The sequence below is a fragment of the Pungitius pungitius genome, chromosome 3 (assembly GCF_949316345.1).
Source record: "Pungitius pungitius chromosome 3, fPunPun2.1, whole genome shotgun sequence".
Taxonomy (NCBI): Eukaryota; Metazoa; Chordata; class Actinopteri; order Perciformes; family Gasterosteidae; genus Pungitius; species Pungitius pungitius.
In genome coordinates this window covers 27,600,126-27,620,571 of record NC_084902.1, presented here as the reverse complement: position 1 = coordinate 27,620,571, position 20,446 = coordinate 27,600,126, and the positions used below count along the sequence as shown (strand labels likewise).

General features: G+C 41.2%; 2 protein-coding genes and 1 pseudogene across 7 annotated transcripts; all 3 read left to right on the top strand.

Annotated features, from left to right (window-relative positions):
* On the top strand, nucleotides 1-3,972 carry LOC119210717 (OX-2 membrane glycoprotein-like; annotated as a pseudogene).
* A 3,734-nt stretch (nucleotides 3,973-7,706) lies between these two features.
* On the top strand, nucleotides 7,707-19,771 carry LOC119210699 (OX-2 membrane glycoprotein-like). Of its 5 annotated transcripts, none has more exons than XM_062561454.1 (7): nucleotides 7,707-7,830; nucleotides 8,640-8,978; nucleotides 9,054-9,341; nucleotides 9,422-9,460; nucleotides 19,026-19,119; nucleotides 19,257-19,301; nucleotides 19,428-19,771. In XM_062561454.1, the coding sequence occupies exons 1-7, from the start codon at nucleotides 7,776-7,778 to the stop codon at nucleotides 19,540-19,542; spliced, it is 975 nt and encodes a 324-aa protein (XP_062417438.1). In that variant the 5' UTR covers nucleotides 7,707-7,775; the 3' UTR covers nucleotides 19,543-19,771. The 5 variants fall into 5 exon arrangements, with proteins under 5 accessions (XP_062417438.1, XP_062417436.1, XP_062417440.1 ...); XM_062561452.1 differs by lacking the exons at nucleotides 19,026-19,119; nucleotides 19,257-19,301; nucleotides 19,428-19,771 and adding exons at nucleotides 9,545-9,638; nucleotides 9,778-9,822; nucleotides 9,984-10,650 and having other exon boundaries at nucleotides 7,708-7,830; XM_062561456.1 differs by lacking the exon at nucleotides 19,428-19,771 and having other exon boundaries at nucleotides 7,708-7,830; nucleotides 19,257-19,328.
* On the top strand, nucleotides 14,657-15,985 carry LOC119218225 (uncharacterized). 2 transcript variants are annotated; one of them, XM_062560899.1, is made up of 5 exons: nucleotides 14,657-14,761; nucleotides 14,844-15,152; nucleotides 15,250-15,376; nucleotides 15,610-15,646; nucleotides 15,739-15,985. In XM_062560899.1, the coding sequence occupies exons 1-5, from the start codon at nucleotides 14,698-14,700 to the stop codon at nucleotides 15,883-15,885; spliced, it is 684 nt and encodes a 227-aa protein (XP_062416883.1). In that variant the 5' UTR covers nucleotides 14,657-14,697; the 3' UTR covers nucleotides 15,886-15,985. The 2 variants fall into 2 exon arrangements, with proteins under 2 accessions (XP_062416883.1, XP_062416882.1); XM_062560898.1 differs by having other exon boundaries at nucleotides 15,241-15,376.
* Nucleotides 19,772-20,446: the final 675 nt, after the last annotated feature.

Here is a 20,446-nt window from a genome sequence, read left to right as displayed (position 1 = left end):
TGATTAATGAACCCATTATTATCTCACTTATCTTATCTCACTCACTTATCTTCTTTTTCGTTGCCCTGGGTTACATCCATAAAAGGCGAGGTGATGATTCTAAATGATCTGAATATACTCGTGTAGGGACAGGGAACCGAGGAAAACAATTCGATTGATGAAATGTAAACTCTTTAAAGTTGTACTGTTCTCTTCATGTGTTGTACTTCCCAAAAGTATTAACATGAATTAACAGCAAGCCAAACTCCTTTTCAAGAGCCAATGTGAGCGTGCTTGCTCCTTTTATTTTGTACAAACATGGCAACGTTGAATCAGATTGAAAAAGCCATTGCTTTTCTGAGGGATTCAGACGCTGGATGGAGTTAGATTGTGTGTTTTCTTTTTACACTGCTCCGTTTAAGCCGTTTGTTATTCTCTGCTCTGCAACTTCCTACTTCCTGTTGCCTCACTTCCTGTTTTACCGTTTATTTCAAAATAAAATGGCTACACAGATTTATTAAAACACTAAAACAAACCTTAAAGTTGTCTTAACAATTATTTCAACATTGAAGGCAGAACAAAAGTGTTAGAGAACTATTTATTGTCATTATTCATTTCATTCATTCATTCTTTTTCCGGCCGAGTGTGTCTCTGAGTCAAGTTTCAGTGCCCTACAATCATCTGGATGTAAAAAAGTTAAGTAGCATATGACTCACCTTGGATTACCTGTGCGCATGCGTGCCTGTGCACCAATGACAACTTTCTGGCGGTAGATTTGAATCAGTTTGCAGTCAACATGTCGCACCGTGCAGTCATACATCTGCTTTGTGCGTTTGGAGTCTTTCACAAAGGTGAGTAAGAGATGATACAAGTAGATGTGTTTCCTCACCTTTTAGATTATTATTATTATTCAATTTGAAAACGCAGTTGTGTTATTTGTGTATATTTATCGTAGTAACGTTTTTGTTTGGAAAGATGGTTAGGATACTATATGGAGAGTTCGGAAAATACAGACCCGCTGTTTAGGGAATCCTACTCCACTTTCACTTTTCACGTAGTTTGCGATGCGGCGTGAGACTTGTATTAAATGACGTCACTCGAAACTACAATCTCTTCGAAGATGGACTACTGAAATGCATCTCAGATGCATTCGTTCGTGTGAAGTTACAGCGCTGCGTCCTGCAAAGCATCGATATATATATATATATATATATAAAGGCTTACGGCGGAGTAAAGTCTGCACGTGGCGGCCATCTTGGTAGGGGCAGCTCGCGCGCCCATAACGTTGTGTTGGTAGTGATACATCACTAGTAGTACTGTAATGCAAAATTCAGGGTTTTTGTATTACATAACACTGCATTAGCGTTATCATTTTAGGAGGAGGCTGGATACAGTAACAAAAATTAAACAGTAAATATTTTACTGGATAGTAACACATTCCACAAACACCTACCGTTTGTCTTCTTGTTGCAAACATCAAGAGGCTGATAATCAGTGTAGTGGTCCTCGTACAGTTAAACGCACAAAAATCACTATGAATTGAATTAGCGATGTATACTAAGCAATATTAGCACCCCTAATTTCACCAGAGCCTTCTCACGACAGAGGTAAAATGCTTTTTCTTTATGCTGTCCCTAATGACCTAAAGTCCCAATATTCCAGATGAGAATCCCTTTTCAAACATGTCTGGTCCTGTGAAGTGAGCTCTGGTATTGATGCACATGTTGTGTTTCCTGCAGGTCAAACCTCTCTGGTCCATTGTCAGCACGATGTGTTAGCAGCTCTAGGAGACAACACCTACTTGAGCTGTTGGTTGATGCAGTCTAAAGATGTCGTGCTAGTCAAGTGGCAAAAAATGATTCCTGGTGGGACGATGGATGTCGCTTCTTACAACAAACACTTTGGTCAGGAAGTGAATCCTGGGTTTCAGGGAAGAGTGGAGTTTAAATCTGATGGACTGCAGAACAGCTCCATAGTGATCAGAAACGTGACTGACCAGGATGAAGGATGCTATCGCTGTATGTTTAACATCTACCCTGATGGTGCTTTCACTGGAATAACATGCCTCCAGCTCTATGGTAAGAACAGTGAAATAATCCTCCATCTCCTCTGTAATATTGCCATGGTAACATCTAATGGTCTTTTCTCTGCAGAGCTGCATGAACCCTTTCTACACGTCAGAGTCACTCTCTGCTGAAGAGCTAGTCGTGTCCTGCTCAGCCACAGGTCGACCTGCTCCCACGGTAACGCTGACTGTCCCCCACCACAACTCCACCAGCGTCACCAACACCAATGGAACAGTCATCGTCACCACTACAGCTGTGCTGTCTCGTCTCCATGACAACAGCCACCGGGTTGGATGTGCAGCGCGAGTGCTCTCCGGCCGTCAGATAGATGTGTATGAGATGATTCCTGAGGTCACACTGTCGCTTCCTGATGGTGAGAAACACTCCTAAAGACACTGATTCATGGGTTGATGGATAGTTTATGAGTTCATGTCTTCTGTTTTTATTTCCCAGGTTTAGATGTTAAATCTGGATCTGATAACAGTGATTTAAGTGAGTTAACCTTCATGTGGTCTCACATACATATTAACATTTGATCTGTAGTTGCTTCATGAATGTTTTTCTCTTTTCTCTCAGATGTTCCTTTGATAACTAGTTTGGTCGTCATAGTGATCTGTGTTGCTGCTGCTGCTGTCATTGCTTTTTGGCTTAAACAGAAACACCAGAACCGGTAACTTTTATCTTTTCATTAATCAGCATTTTGTTCTGATACCAGTGTGTCACAGTTAATATGGACATGACTGATGCAAACCTTTTAAGAATAAATCCACAATTAAATACTTTTTATTTATTAAATATTTTGTTTCTTGAATCCATCAGTGAGCCACAAAGGGACCCCGAGGACAACAAGAGAGACACTAATGAGTGAGTCTATTAAAGTCATTCTTCTCTTTGTAAAAACAATTTAGTCCCCTCTGATTCTGGGCTTCACTTTTCTTGCTTATCAGACTGAACTGTTATTTCTGCACTGTACTGTATGTTTATCCACATCTCTGTTGTTCACTGACTAAATGTTTTTTATCTGAAGGCCTGTAACACCTTTGATGAATCCAGAACTACGACAACGGATCACTTCTCCAAAATCTGAAAGAACCAACCAACCAGAACGGTCCGAGCATTTGAAGAGAAACCTGTTTTCTAATCAACCAAACCCAGAAGACTCAGAGGCTGAAAAAGAAAGCGCTGATGGAAACTCTTGATATCCTCATTAATCTTTTGAGACGGGTAAAACAAAACTTGTTTTCAATACCACAAAGTAACCTACAACACTCTTGTAGCAGGTCAAGGAGAATAATTCCAGCAGTTTTGTATTATCTGTAAACTGCTGCAATTGCATCCATTGTTTTTCACTACTTTTTAAATGTGTTTTAACCTTTTATATATGGCTGCAACAACGAATCGCTGAATTTGATAAAAATCGATTATTAAAAGTGTTGGCAACGACATACATTATCGATCCATTGTGTCGCACGATTATTACGTCACTCAATGGGTTGCGGAGATGCGCGCGGAGCAAAACACTTTTATAAAAAGAAGAGTTGAGGAGCAGCGCCGGCGGTTGTTGTGAGTCACATGACGCAGACAAAGTGAAGTCGTCCAAGGTGCGCAGCATTTCTCATCACATCACGCACCACATTGTCCCGTTTTGACGTGAGGAACGTAAGGAGCCTCCAGCAGGGCCCTGTTCCTCGTACGTGGTTAACTGAGTTAGCCGGATAACTTTCAAGATGAGATGATGTAGATCCGGCTTTTCGGTTCCCGCCAAGCAGGTTTGGCAAAATCACCATAGCAACACATCGCTAAACTTGAACCTGCTCCGCCGCAGGTTCATTTGAGCCGCTGGATTAGTTCATCACTTCCCAGACAAAAAAGAGGCAGCTCACTTCCTCATTGATGAAGGAGCGATGTCAGTTTGATTAACGTTTTATAGGGAGACAGTTCTCTGACATCACAGAGACCCGTTTTCACATCATTTCACATCACCCGTTTTCACATCATTTCACACCGTTTTTATTCCATCTAAACTGTAGAGGTACGAGCATGATGTGCAAATTGGCCGTCTGATCAAAGTATAGTGGTGATAGACTAATCGAACCATCTAACAAGTGGCCCGATAGGGGCCCCTGGACCGTACACCCCGTGGTCTGCACTGAAGGGGACAAAGGACCAACTGAGCTGACTTTCTCTTATTTCAAACTGTACAGTAAAGGTTTATGGAAATATACATGGGCATAGAGGAAAGGGAAATGTTTTTTTGACTTCGCCATCAATTATCTCAAAAGGTACACAGTAATATTTGATGGAGATGTACATGGTTATAGAGGTCAACCTGAACTAGGATCAAGTGTCAATCGAGTCTTAGCCAGCTTGGATCTGGTTTAACCCCTTTATGGCGCGTTTCCACCGAGCGGTACGGTTCGGGTCGGGTCTGTTAACCATGATTTGGCGAGCATTTCCACCGCCAACAGTACCCTTTCTTGATAGGCGTGGTATTGGACGGAAAGTAGATTGACGTCATTCGATCGCACGAACACTGAAACAGCGGACATACAGCCGATCCTGTTTTTGCTTCTCGATACGTGGCTGTTAAAGTAAATGCTACGCGGCGACATTGTAGCGACGGTGTTGTAGTTTAAAAATGGCGCCTTTTGGCAGTGGAGACACAAATAAAAGGGTACCGACCCGACCCGTACCATACCGTACCGGAGTCCAGCCAGACCCACGCGGGATAGCGCGCCAGCGTCCCTGGTCAGTAAATGGAGGAAACGTGTAGAGCGAGAAATGACGCTCTGCTCTGAGGCTGAAGCCCAAAAGTGCCCCCCCCCCCCCTTCCCATTAAAACGGAACGGAAGGTTTTGAAAGAGACACACACACGCGCTAAGCGTTTAGCATCCGAACCCCCCGAATCCGAATTATGCATTCTTTCATTGAAAACTAAAAAAAATAAGGCAATTTATGTTTGAAAAGTCAAAATGTGATTCGAGTGCTTTGTGTTTGTTTTGTTTGGCGATTGGTGCCTTTAAGGCTGAAAGCCCCTTTACCGTAACTTACCGTTTAAAAAAAAAAATGCGTTGCACATGACCGCAGTTAAAAGCGTTGCGTTACCACCCTTTCCTAAAGTAGTAGAAACGAATAAGCGGAAGGTCTTCTACAGTCTCTGATAGACGATTATGAAAGTATAACACATACTTCTCGCTAGAAATGCCATCGAAATGCTGATGCTTTCTTAAAATATTGTGCTTTTCACAGATAAAATGCAGTCATTCCGCCATGTTTTCACTAACAGGAAACTTGATAGTCACGTGACCTAGTTGCGAGGCAATGTAAATGAATGGGCCAAAAAAAGTGACGTTTTTGGGGGAAATCGTATTAATACGTTTTTTCTTGTGGACCAACGTAGCTATTACACATTTTTTTTGGAGACTGGGTTGGAAGTGTCACATCTGCTCTTTGGTAAAACCTGCAGCTCCCCTGCAGGTTTTAATTAGTATAAGATGTTCAAAAAGCATAATATCGACCTATCAATTACTTAACCCTTTAATGTCCCCACCATGACAAAAGTAATGGAAAAATGATTTCTTTACATTCTTATTATCTTTAAGTCTGAGAGTCACACAACCACTGTAAGTGTTTTTGGACTCCAGCTATCTATAAAAACACAAGGGAACAGTCAGTTTGGCTCCTCTCTCCTCCTCTAAACTCTGAGGGTGATTTAACACGTGCATTGAGATTTGTGTCAAGCACAAAGATAAAGGTTTGCTTTTACTCAGAAGAGGACACGTGTTGCACCACCTTCCTTCCACTATCTGGAGAGATGTGGTTTGTGGTCGTTGTTTGCAGCGTCGCTTACTGACTGCAGCTCTTCTCACAGCTCTCTGCCATCATGGACCAGCGGACGCAGTTGTGTTGCGTTGTTCTTCTTCTGCCCCCGTTGTGCTTGTGTTTGGACGCTGAAGGTACTGAACTGACCTTTGTTGAGAGTGATTTGGTTCTGCTGTTGGCCTGTATTACGTTCCCCAATTTTTGATCTATTTGTTTTGCAGTGACTGAATATAAAACCATCGGGAGAGGACCTGACGTCACTCCCATCTGCACCAATACAACAGAGCAGGTCATAACGCTCTTAGTGTGTAAGATCAGAACTTACAACTCACAACTTGATGTTATGAGTTGGGGCCTTTCTGATTGTCACAATAAAAGTCCTAAATATTGTACAATGTTCTTTTGGCCATGACTATTATCAACGTTGTTATTTTCAGAGTTGTTATTAATAATCATGTTGATTTGAACTGCATAATGCTGATGGAGGGGTGAATATCCCAAAAAGCTTCCAACCTTCCCGTCACATGAACTAATCTAAACACCACCAGCTTCTATTCAGGTTTCTTAATGAAGGTTTTTCCTCTAAAGACTAAATCGTAAAAGTAATCACTTCAGAAAGCGTGTATTTTAGACACTGTTGTGTAATGTTAATGTTATTTTAAACATAAAACTACACACATTTGATAATCTTGGAGGCAGAACTCCACCTGGTGGAACATGTTAAACATGTTAAACTAGCGTCTCTTCCTGCTGTCCTCGTGCACTTTGCTCTCAACTCACCATGATTTAATGGCTGTGTTTCAAGTGCCAGCAATGTCCCCACATTTAGCCTCAACGATTTCCACCCACGGTCTTTTAGGGACACAGTGGTCCTTGTTAAGGTTCTGGAGGCCCCTCGAGGGAGATCACACTACGATGAATCAAAAGAATCACCTGGCTTGAATTTCAAAAATCAAAAAGTATCTAATAACTAAACAAAGTGATAAGGAATACAATTTACAAAGTGAAATACAATGTGAATAGTAATATATTTCGCAACATAGAGAATTCTCTGATCAAGTCAAAGGTGACTCATCCAAGCGGCTGCAGAAGAATTCTAACGGTTCTTCCTCCCGCTCTGGTACTTTGAACACTTCCGGGAGGGGGTTGTCTCTGTGCGTTTGAATCTTCGAATGTGATTGGCTTCTCCTTCATAGTGTCTCCTCCTGGTTCATTCTCTTCCAATCCAAGTGTGAATCTGCTGCAGTAACCTGAAACCTCTCTGTCTTATCTCTCCCTCACATTCCAATACATTCTATGCTTTATGCCTCAATGAGTAAATATAACACAGCATACATAGTTTGTCTTCATCTGATAACTAGTTTAGCACAGTTTATGTGGTGCAACACTCAAGATATTTGCCTCACTTGGCTGTCTTGCATCCAGTTGCTCCTCTAATACCTGACAGGAGAAAGTTGGCAAGTTGTTACAAATGTAATAAGTACTGTCTAACATCACACAAACTACAGTTAACATTACTACATGTAGTATACATCCCACCGCTATGGTGTGCACTTCTTGAATGTTTAATGAATCCATTATGTTCACTGCTATGTGCCCTGGAAGAGGCAGCAAAACAACAGAATCATAGAAATGACACCAAAGTCTTGTTTCTTAATTATCTTGATATATTTGTCATGGGACACAAAACCACTTAAAACCTCTAAATTAATAAAACGTAAACACTTTAAAGCATTGCAACTATTTGTTCTTCATTCATACTTGTTTCTCTGTGTGTGTCTCTCATCTGGGTGTAAATCATTACAAAGTTAAGTAGCATATGACTCACCTTGGATTACCTGTGCGCATGCGTACCTGTGCACCAGTGAGAACATTCTGGCGGTAGATTTGAATCAGTTTGCAGTCAACATGTGGCACCGTGCAGTCATACATCTGCTTTGTGCGTTTGGAGTCTTTCACAAAGGTGAGTAAGAGGTGATACAAGTAGATGTGCTTCTTTATCTTCAGATCATTATTATTATTATTGCATGTGACTTTAAAGTGCAGATGTGTTACTATTGTATCTTCATAGTAGTTTCGTTTTTGGTGACAAATTTGATTGCATCTATTACTGAACATTCTATATTGCAAAAGAAACAAAAGCCTTCTGAGTTTCAATATGGTTATGTCTCTGGCAGTGTTCTCACCTGTGTGATTGCGCGTGTTTGGGTCTGTGTGTGCACTGTTTCTGACTGATACAGAGAGCAGTGTAAATGCGCAACTATACAGAGAACTAATAACATGTAATGAGCAGAATAACATGAATGAATAGGCTGTTTAGTTACACGGCGAGACATTATTTGTTGAAAAGATGTCTGTGGGCGACGTTGTAACCGTGGCGCCAATCTTTCAAATCGACACTCTGCTGAGAGACCCGCCCTCCTCTGACTCTGATTGGTTTATTTCAGGTTTTCCAGCCATCAAACCAACGATTGCAGCGAGAATTACCCAATCAGGGTCAGAATAGGACGAGTCATCACAGACGCTCTATTTTATACTCAAATGTTTTCAGAGACGGGTGGTAACCCTAGCTCATCATTGTTGTTTCTCGTGAACGGCCGAATGAAACGTCACTATTTTAATATTTATTTTAATATTATTAAGCTCCTTTGCATCTCCTATCTGCAAACATAAATACGCATCCACTATCCACTTTGAGAGCCATGCAGACAGATTCCAGATGAGAATTTAAAGTGTGCTCTGGTATTGATGCACATGTTGTGTTTCTTGCAGGTCAAACCTCTCTGATCCAATGTCAGCACGAGGTGTTAGATGCTCTAGGAGACAACACCTACTTGAGCTGTCGGTTGATGCAGTCTAAAGATGTCGTGCAAGTCACGTGGCAGAAAATGATTCCTGGTGGGACGGCGGATGTCGTTTCTTACAACAAACACTTTGGTCAGAAAGTGAATACTGTGTTTCGAGGAAGAGTGGAGTTTAAATCTGATGGACTGCAGAACAGCTCCATAGTGATCAGAAACGTGACTGACCAGGATGAAGGATGCTATCGCTGTATGTTTAACATCTACCCCGATGGTGCTTTCACTGGAATAACATGCCTCCAGCTCTATGGTAAGAACAGTGAAATAATCCTCCAGCTCCTCTGTATTATTGCCATGGTAACATCTAATGGTCTTTTCTCTGCAGAGCTGCATGAACCCTTTCTACACGTCAGAGAGTCACTCTCTGCTGAAGAGCTAGTCGTGTCCTGCTCAGCCACAGGTCGACCTGCTCCCACGGTAACGCTGACTGTCCCCCACCACAACTCCACCAGCGTCACCAACACCAATGGAACAGTCACCGTCACCACTACAGCTGTGCTGTCTCGTCTCCATGACAACAGCCACTGGGTTGGATGTGCAGCGCGAGTGCTCTCCGGTCGTCAGATAGATGTGTATGAGATGATTCCTGAGGTCACACTGTCGCTTCCTGATGGTGAGAAACACTCCTAAAGACACTGATTCATGGGTTGATGGATAGTTTATGAGTTCATGTCTTCTGTTTTTATTTCCCAGGTTTAGATGTTAAATCTGGATCTGATAACAGTGATTTCAGTGAGTTAACCTTCATGTGGTTTGACTTACATATTAACATTAGATCTGTAGTTGCTTCATGAATATTTTTCTCTTTTCTCTCAGATGTTCCTTTGATCATTGGTTTGGTCGTCATAGTGATCTGTGTTGCTGCTGCTGCTGTCTTTGCTTTGTATCTTAAACGGAAACTTCGGAACCGGTAACATTTATCTTTTTATTGATCATCATTTTGTTCTAATACCAGTGTGTCACAGTTATTATGGACATGACTGATCCAAACCTTTTAAGAATGAATCCACAATTAAATACTTGTTCCTTATGTTTCTTGAATCCATCAGTGAGCCACAAAGGGACCCCGAGGACAACAAGAGAGACACTAATGAGTGAGTCTATTAAAGTCATTCTTCTCTTTGTAATAACAATTCAGTTCCCTCTGTCTGATTCTGGGCTTCACTTTTCTTGCTTATCAGACTGAACTGTTATTTCTGCACTGTATGTTTATCCACATCTCTGTTGTTCACTGACTAAATGTTTTCATCTGAAGGCCTGTAACACCTTTGATGAATCCAGAACTACGACAACGGATCTCTACTGAAAAACATGAAAAACGTGAGAAAGCAGAACCGTCATTGCCATTCAAAAGAAACCTGTTTCCTGAACAACAAAGCCCAGAAGACAAGGCTGATGGAAACTTTCAATGTCTGTATTAATGTTTTCATCAATTGTGTCATTTGATGATTACTTGATGATTTTTATTTTTATAAGTATTATTTTGCAGAGAAGAAACAAAGAGTTTATGAATGAATTGTGTTGCACTTAAGTTTTTGATGTGTGAAAATGTTATTTTTTGCTCAATTCACGATACACGTTGACTTTAAGGTTGTTATTGTTACTTACCTATGAACGGTATTGATTTCAATCATTAACGTCAAAATGTTCAATGAGTTTTTTTTATGTTCTAATGTTTGTATTTTACTCAATATGTTTTATTACTTTTTTGCTAGCAGATTGCATATGAATAGATATATTTTGTATGGTTAATGTTTTCTGTTGCCCTGGGTTACTTCCATCAAATGAGGCTCCGGACAAGGTAAGCAGCAGAACAACAGAATCATAGAAATGTCCCTCCCCTAAGTCTTGTTTCTTAATTGTCTTGATATATTTGTCATGGGATACAAAACCACTTAAAACCACTAAATTAATAAAACGTAAACACTTTAAAGCATTGGTGAACGATTTGTTCTTTATTTATACTCGTTTCTCCGTGTGTTTCTCTCACCTGGGTGTTTATCATTACACACATAGTTATACAGTATACATAGTTTACACACATGACTCACCTTGGATTACCTGTGCACCAGTGAGAACTTTCTGGCGGTAGATTGGAATCAGTAAGCAGCCAACATGTGGCATCTGGTTTGCATTTGGATTCTTTCACAAAGGTGAATAAGGGATGACACAAGTAGATGTGCTTCCTCACCTTTAGATCGTTATTATTAATACATGCATACATGTGATTTTAAAGCGCAGCTGTGTTATTCGTGTATGTTTATAGTACTTAGGTCTATGATGGGTATTATTTATATTGCAAAAAAACAAATGCATTTCATGGCCTCTGAATTTTTCTTTAATGCTTTACAGTCTCCAACATGAAAAAAAGAATGCAAAAATGATTTTTTAAGATTCTTATTATTTTTAGGGCATAAAATCCGAAAATCAAAAATCCATGGACCTCACAGTTATAAAAATTAGGGCCGGGACTTTAGCGCGTTAATTACGATTAATTAATTACAATGTGAATTGAGATTAATTAATTACACAGAAAAAATAACACAAACATTTTTTAAGCATTTTTACACTTATTTTTTGCACCGCGGAACGTTTCTCACTGAATGATTTTCGGAGGACCGATTATACTGGAGCACCAACTAGCGTTCATGACTTCAGACAACAACAAACCACAGTGAACATGAACGAAGAAGCTGACGAGACCGTGTCGGTTGGCCCCGTGAATGGGAAATCTTATTATAATAAACACACGGATGGAAGCGTCGATAAGAGCGTGGTTGTGTGCAAGCTACGCAACAAGGAATTCACATCGAGCCTCAAGTATCACCTCAACGCAAAACAATTAGCAGCTAGCGTGGACGTTAGCCCGACTCCGAGTACAAGGACCCACACCCAACCCACACTGCACCAGATGACTGGTTTAAGGACCAGAGTAACTATGTCCACGTCTGAAAAAATAACCAATGTTCTGAATGTACTTGAAAGTATTGGTCTACTTAAAAAAAACATAGTTTACAGAAGGTCTACTTACCTTTAGGCTACCTGAATTTCTGAAAGTACTATATTTCTAAATATGCTATTGCTACACTTGTCTGCTGGAATTGGTTGAACAAAAATAAAAATCCATGTGAAAAAAATTACTTCTCACTGTTCTCAGGTCAAATATTTATGCAATTTAAATGCGATTAATTTCGATTAATTAATTACAAAGCCTCTAATTAATTATATTCATATTTTTAATCGAGTCCTGGCCCTAATTATACTACAATGGAATGCGAGAAGCTTAATAGCAAATGGACAGGAGATAGATAAAGGTTTGCTTTCACTCACAAGAGGACACGTGTTGCACTTCCTTCCTTCCACTGGCTGGAGAGATGTGTTCGGTGGTCTGTGGTCGTTGTTTGCAGCGTCGCTTACAGACTGCAGCTCTTCTCACAGCTCTCTGCCATCATGGACCAGCGGACGCAGTTGTGTTGCGTTCTTCTCCTTCTGCTGCTGTGGTTGTGTTCGCTGAAGGTACTGAACTGACCTTTGTTGTGTTGTGGATTCATTTATTCATAGTTTCAACTATTTTGCAAGTATTCTCTAACTTACTGACGTTATCTGACTCAAAATGAGGATCCACACATCCTCACAGACCAGGGACTTTCAGCATTCAGTGACACACACACCCATAGAACACACTGGAGATGATACAACTCATTAGTTTATACATTTCTTTGACCATTGGATTGAGTGAAGCCCCCCCCTCTAGTCCTGACTGCGTAACTCTCCTCCTGTTGTTGTCGTCCCACTATTCCTCCCCTCGTCCTTCACTAGCCCCTCTCTTTGGTGTGGTGATGCTAGTCTAACTAGCTCAGTCTGGTCGGCTGACTCGATCTCGCTGGTCCTCCCGTTTTCCTCCGAGCGTCTACATACACACACATGAGACTGTTGTCCCACAGCTGGCGTCTCTGCACTATCTTGTCCCAAACCGTTTTCCATCCTCAGTGTCACGATGACTCCTGTCTTTCCATATCTCTGGAACCTTGCCTTGTCTGTATCTGTCTATGGGCCTCCTGTTAGCTTCTCCCTTCCCTCTGTTAAATTGTAACTCATCTACAGGGATATATTAATCTAGTTTTATCCTTACTAACCAGTGAGTGAAATATAAAACCATCAGGAGAGGACCTGAGGTCACTCCCATCTGCACCAATACAACAGAGCAGGTCATAATGCTCATAGTGTGTAAGATCAGAACTTACAGGACCGGAGGAGAGTGTCGTCTGTTCTAACGATACGGAGGAGACTTTGATGAGTAATACAAAAAAATCTATGATGCTTTCACTTAGAAATGAAATTGGAAAAAGTTAGACTGTTTAGAGAATGGCACGTTGTTATTTGGGTACAATGTAACATCAGTCGATGTGTCACAGAGACCAGAGTTGTGTTTTGAATAGGGCTGTCAAAAATAGCGCGTTAACGGCGTTAATCAGCTGTTTGTTGTTAATTACGTCAATTTTTTTGACGCATTTCACGCATGCGCAATGTGACAAATTATTCAGGTCAGTAAAGTGCCGCTTCCTCTAGGGAATGCACTTCATCCTATACAACACATTACTGCCACCTGCAGGCATATGTCAGGACGTCAGGTTCAGCAAGTCGTTTGCGCCAGAGACCCGCACCCCCCCCCCCCCCCCCCCTCCCCGTTCTCGCGCAGCAAAACAGAGAAAAAAAGCTCCGCCCAGCAGAGCTTTGCTAAGAGCAGCGCTGAGGTAGAGGACCATCGGAGAGACCCGTAATACTGTTCTGAAACATGCGGAGGAAGGGAAGCCAATGCGATCTAAATCCTCCCAGGTATGGGAATATTTCACACTGAAATGGGGGTGGTAGCGGATTTCTTTGCAGCGCCAGTCGTTCTAATCGCCGCGCTCGACTTCAAGGTGTAACTTTTATTATTGTTCGGTCTGAAACGGCGCGCCCAGTGACGGGTGGTGCAGCAATATTGTTGTTCGGGTGGAAATCGGGAGAAAGGTCGGTCCGGGAGATTTTCGGGAGGGGCTTTGAAACATCGGGAGGGTTGACATGTCTGGTCATGTCTGGTCATCGCAGCCCTGAACCATCAGGAGCACAAACTCACAACAGAGTGGGATAAACTGCAGAGGCTCGAGACCCTTCTAGAGCCATGCAGGGAAATCAGTCTGTGACTTATCAAATAACATTGCTTTGATTATTTTCTGAAATGAATTAAAAAATCAAATATCAATAACATGTATTTATGTAAAAAATAATAATGATGATAATAATGATAATTATGTATCTGTGTCCTGTTATTTATCTTTAGTATGCATTTCAGAAAGAAAAAATGGTTAGGATTCAGGTGTGATTAATCATGATTAATCCACTGAAAATTCTGATTAATTTGATTAAAATTTTTAATCATTTGACAGCCCTAGTTTTGAATAAATTGTTTGTATTTCATTTTCAAAAAATGTAACTTACAATGTTTCTCCACGACGAGCCAGCATTGTTTATCAAATAGCTGGACTTATCTTTGGGTTGATCTGCAGAAGAAAACTTCTTGGGTGAGAGACTAATATAAACGTGTGTGTGTCTATTTTGTGGTGCACTAACTCTGATGACTTCTAATTTTAAAGGTCAAGGTAAGCCGCACCGCGGTCATCTGTACGTGAGACTCACGACTCTGTGAGTAAAGTCACCTTTTTGATCATCTGAACCTTTTTAAACTCCCTCATGTAACCTTCAACCGCTTATTGACAAGCTGACGTTTCCTTAGCAACAAGGACCGCATGGCAGTGTGTTTGTGTGAAAGTAGAAGCTCCCCAAGCAGCGGTTCCTTTTTCATTGTGTGTGTGTGTGTGTGTGTGTGTGTGTGTGTGTGCGTGTCCGTGTGTGCGTCCACCTCCCTTCAGTGCAGGGCTCTGCTCACGTGCAGCTTTAGTTGCAGCTTTAGTTGCAGGTGGACCGGTATGTCGGGATGGAAGCTGTGCTTTGTTCTGCTGCTGTACCTCCAGGTTTGCTTTAACATTGAAGGTAACGTGAACAAATACATTCATGCATCATACAATTAAGTTTCTGTTTTTTTTGCAATTCTTAACTTACTATTGTTTTGCAGTGTATGAATATAAAACCATCGGGAGAGGACCTGACGTCACTCCCATCTGCATCAATACAACAGAGCAGGTCATAACGCTCATAGTGTGTAAGATCAGAACTAACAGGACTGGAGGAGAGTGTCTTCTGCTGTATCGATACGGAGGAGACTTTGAGCATGAATGTGACTCCAGGTTCACACTTAAGATGGAGAATCAGACCGTGTTTCTCCACCTGACTGGTCTCACACCAGTGGACAGTGGGAACCACACCTGTTGGTGTTCACGTGGTGGTGAGACCGTTACCCTCCATCTGAATATCACTGTGGAAGGTAAACCCATTTAATGCATTTTTACTTGCAGGCTTCCTTTTACAGAGTAAAACGTGTCATGTATCTGACAAAGAGGTTTTTCTTTAAGATGTTTCAGAGGAAGGAGAGAGAGAGAGCGGCGTGACGTCACACACGTGGGTTCTAAACGCGTTGATCGCTGCAACAACAGTCATTTCTATAACTGCAGTTATTTTGGGGTTGATCTACAGGGTACAACGTCACAGGTGTGTTAAATACTGTAATACACCTGTTGGGAAAGATTTAGCAGCATTAGACATCATTGTCAGAATAGATATCCGTTGTGATTAATAAAGTTATTTTAATAAACCATTTATTAAGTTAAAGTAAATGTTTTTAGAAGCAATGGAGGAAGACAATGCCTTTAATATGTTTCCATCGTAGAGGAAATGAAGATGAAGATGAGTTACTAAAGCATTTGGTTTTTTTTAACCTCCAGAAGACAAACAGCATCCTTGCGCAATCCTCAAAACACGGTGCGGAAACAATGTCCCCTCTTTTTTACAAACACATTAATGTGCTTCATCTGGCTTTACTCATTTTATTAAAGTAATGTGTCTTTCTGCAGGAGCCAGAATCCATCGAGCCGTACAGCACCTTCATGCGGAGGGACAGCGTGCTTTATTCAACAGTCGGCCCACACGACTGTCCCAACACCAGGAACCAATCAAACACGTCCCCCACAGAGGACACACGTCCAGAGGCTCTTCTGTAGAGCTCGAGCTCTGCTGCTTCCATTCCGGGTGAAGTGACACCTTTTGTCCACTAGATGGCGCACTTCTGCTTTGTGATGATTGTTAAACCCAGGGGTCTAATTGTGACATCCAGTTTTCAAAGATTTTTCGGGTCCAGCCAGCTGGATCTCATGGGGAGCCCTCTAGAAGGTTCTGTGGTTTGGGTTCCAACCTGTTTAATCATCCAAATAGTCTTTAATTTCTGTGACCAGATGTAGGGTCTCCTCTGGAAGCTGTTGACAGGTTTCCAGACTGGCGGAAAGGATTTACCCCCATCTTGAAAAAAGAAAGAGATGTTATCTGTGATCTAGCTTTCTCTTTAACTACGTGGGACCTGGGTTACATTTGGTTAATGAAGACATCATGTTTGAAGGTGTAAGAGCCATTTCGTTATTGTTTGTTAGCTCCACCTATGGGGTGGGAGGTTGGGTTTCAATTAGGCCGCAAGGTCGATATGATCAGGTGGACTTCCTGGCACAGGGGTTGGTGTTTTGTGGGGAGCTAAATAGTTTTTGACCGTGACAACGTGACAGAAGCGTGATTGTGGAATGTGGACATTCACAAAAACGAGATGTATTAATAAGAACCCGATAAAGGACAATAAAAGAGTGTTAGAGACTCAAGAATAATTTTTCACGCGTCAGAACAAAACTTTAAACACCAACTAAGGGGACCTCACTGTGATGGCCTTTACAGAAGGGATCTCACTTATGTTCACCTTGTTTTCTGTTGCCCTGGGTTACTTCCATAGAAAGAGGCACCTGACAAGATAAGTACCAGAACAACAGAATCATAGAAATGACCTCAAAGTCTTGATTTTTATTTATCTTGATATATTTGTCATGGGACACAGAACCACTTAAAACCACTAATTTAATAAAACGTAAACACTTTAAAGCATTGGTGAACTATTTGTTCTTCATTCATACTCGTTTCTCTGTGTGTGGCTCTCATCTGGGTGTAAATCATTACAAAGTTATACAGCATGACTCACCTTGGATTACCTGTGGGCATGCGTACCTGTGCACCAGTGAGAACTTAGGCGGTAGATTTGAATCAGTTTGCAGTCAACATGTGGCACCGTGCAGTCATACATCTGCTTTGTGCGTTTGGAGTCTTTCACAAAGGTGAGTAAGAGGTGATACAAGTAGATGTGCTTCTTTATCTTCAGATCATTATTATTATTATTACATGTGACTTTAAAATGCAGATGTGTTACTCTTGTATCTTCATAGTAGTTACGTTTTTGGTGACTAATTTGATTCCATCAATTACAAAATATTCTGTATCACAACAGAAATAAATGCCTATTATGAATTCTGAATTTCAATATGGTTTTATCTCTGGGAGTTTTCTCACCTGTGCGCGCGTGTTTGGGTCTGTGTGTGCACGTTTCAGTCTGTGCGCGTTACAGACAGCAGTGTAAATGCGCAACTATACAGAGAACTAATAACATGTAATGAGCAGAATAACATGTATATATATGTATGAATAGGGTGTTTTGTTACACAGCGAGAGATTATTCGATTATTCGTTGAAAAAGACGTTTGTGGGCAACGATGTAAAGTTCCCACCTTCAATACAGAAAAATAAGGTCCGTTTCTCGGTTATCAGCGTTATTTCTCGTGAACGGCCGATTAACACGTCATTATTTAAATATTACTGCCGCAAGGAGTTGTGGGACGGAATTATCTTCCTTTCGTAAAGGATGGTCCAGTGGTTCCTGTTTAAAAGGATCTAAGAAGGGAAGCATTGAAGCTCCTTTAACTCCCGCCACAATCATAACATTATAACAAGCAAGTTAACATTTCGAAATCTTTTTTTGATCAAGTACAAGCAGAAACATGTTTCTTTTTGCAGTTAAACATTTAAATCATTGCTCAGGATTATAAATGTACATATTTGTAAATATAACATTCAAAAATATGTGAATTTTTGTCCATATATATAGATAGAAACAAGTATATACAGATATATTCATGTGGATTCCAATGCAGAATTGGATTACTTTTTCGGAAAATAAGTTTAGTCCATGTGTTTTCATTTGGGACTTTGATCTCTCATGAGAATCATTAACCCTTTGCAGGTGGCGTAAACATAGCTATCCACTTTCTTTATTGAGTGCCATACAGACAGATTCCAGATGAGAATCCCATTTCAAACACTGGTCCTGTAAAGTGAGCTCTAGTATTGATGCACATGTTGTGTTTCCTGCAGGTCAAACCTCTCTGGTCCATTGTCAGCACGATGTGTTAGCAGCTCTAGGAGACAACACCTACTTGAGCTGTTGGTTGATGCAGTCTAAAGATGTCGTGCTAGTCAAGTGGCAAAAAATGATTCCTGGTGGGACGGCGGATGTCGTTTCTTACAACAAACACTTTGGTCAGAAAGTGAATACTGTGTTTCGAGGAAGAGTGGAGTTTAAATCTGATGGATTGCAGAACAGCTCCATAGTGATCAGAAACGTGACTGACCAGGATGAAGGATGCTATCGCTGTATGTTTAACATCTACCCCGATGGTGCTTTCACTGGAATAACATGCCTCCAGCTCTATGGTAAGAACAGTGAAATAATCCTCCAGCTCCTCTGTAATATTGCCATGGTAACATCTAATGGTCTTTTCTCTGCAGAGCTGCATGAACCCTTTCTACACGTCAGAGAGTCACTCTCTGCTGAAGAGCTAGTCGTGTCCTGCTCAGCCACAGGTCGACCTGCTCCCACGGTAACGCTGACTGTCCCCCACCACAACTCCACCAGCGTCACCAACACCAATGGAACAGTCACCGTCACCACTACAGCTGTGCTGTCTCGTCTCCATGACAACAGCCACCGGGTTGGATGTGCAGCGCGAGTGCTCTCCGGTCGTCAGATAGATGTGTATGAGATGATTCCTGAGGTCACACTGTCGCTTCCTGATGGTGAGAAACACTCCTAAAGACACTGATTCATGGGTTGATGGATAGTTTATGAGTTCATGTCTTCTGTTTTTATTTACAAGTTTAGATGTTGAATCTGGATCTGATAACAGTGATTTCAGTGGGTTAACCTTCATGTGGTCTCACATACATATTAACATTAGATCTGTAGTTGATTCATGAATGTTTTACTCTTTTCTCTCAGTTGTTCCTTTGATCATTGGTTTGGTCGTCATAGTGATCTGTGTTGCTGCTGCTGCTGTCTTTGCTTTTTGGCTTAAACAGAAACACCAGAACCGGTAACTTTTATCTTTTCATTAATCATCATTTTGTTCTAAAAAGTGTGTCACAGTTAATATGGACATGACTGATGCAAACCTTTCAAGAATGAATCCACAATTAAATACTTGTTCCTTTTGTTTCTTGAATCCATCAGTGAGCCACAAAGGGACCCCGAGGACAACAAGAGAGACACTAATGAGTGAGTCTATTAAAGTCATTCTTCTCTGGGCTTCACTTTTCTTGCTTATCAGACTGAACTGTTATTTCTGCACTGTATGTTTATCGACATCTCTGTTGTTCACTGACTAAATGTTTTCATCTGAAGGCCTGTAACACCTTTGATGGATCCAGAACTACGACAACGGACCTCTACTGAAAAACATGAAAAACGTGACAAAGCAGAACCGTCTGTGCGGTTTAAAAGAAACCCAGAAGACTGAGGGCCTGAAGAAGAAAACGCTGATGAAGACTCTCAATATCCTCATTAATGTTTTGAGACGGGTAAAAACAAAACTTGTTTTCAATAGCACTAAATAACATAAAAGACTCTCTTGAATCGGGTCATGGAAAATAATTCCAGCAAAAAGTAGTTTGGACTCTTGTTATTATTATTATCTGTAAACTGCTGCCACCGCATTCATTTTTTGTACTGTGTGTAATGTGTATTGACTTTTTATACTTTTATATATAGAAAAAACAATATGAACTGAGTTTCCAAAAATAGATTCATTTATTGAAATACTGATTGTGTGTAATTCTTGTGTTATTCGAACCATTCCACATTCAGTGTCATCTAAAAATGTGATTATGGGCTTTGAATCCATGTTCATCATAAATTGACTCGAAGAAACATTTATCAAAATCATGCTTTTATGCAAAAGAAAGTGTCCTGTGGTGTTTTAAATCTGCGGAGAGGTCTCCACGTGATGACGTCACAGAACCAGCTGCCGCTCAAACGTCATCAGAGGAAGGAAGCGCTAACACAAGATGGCCACTGGAGGTCCTGCTTTCCTCGAACATGCTGCTGAGGAGTTGAAGCCGGTTTGGGAGTCAGCAGCAGGAGGCTGGTCTCAGTCCGCTGGTGGTTTATTGTGTGAAGCAGGCCGCCCTGGCATTTTTGCTCAGACCGGGCCCCCACAATCGGTCGGAGGCAACCACCAACCAGTACACTATCCTTGCGGTCCCTGTAGATCTGCATATCTACTGTTCCGTTCCCAAAAACCCAGACAAAGCTGAGAACTACTGCAAGTGCCATGGACCAGTTTACAATTGTAAGTATATGTTACTTTGTTTTAAAGGGATAGTTCACCCAAAAATGAAAATTGTGTCATTATTCACTCTCCA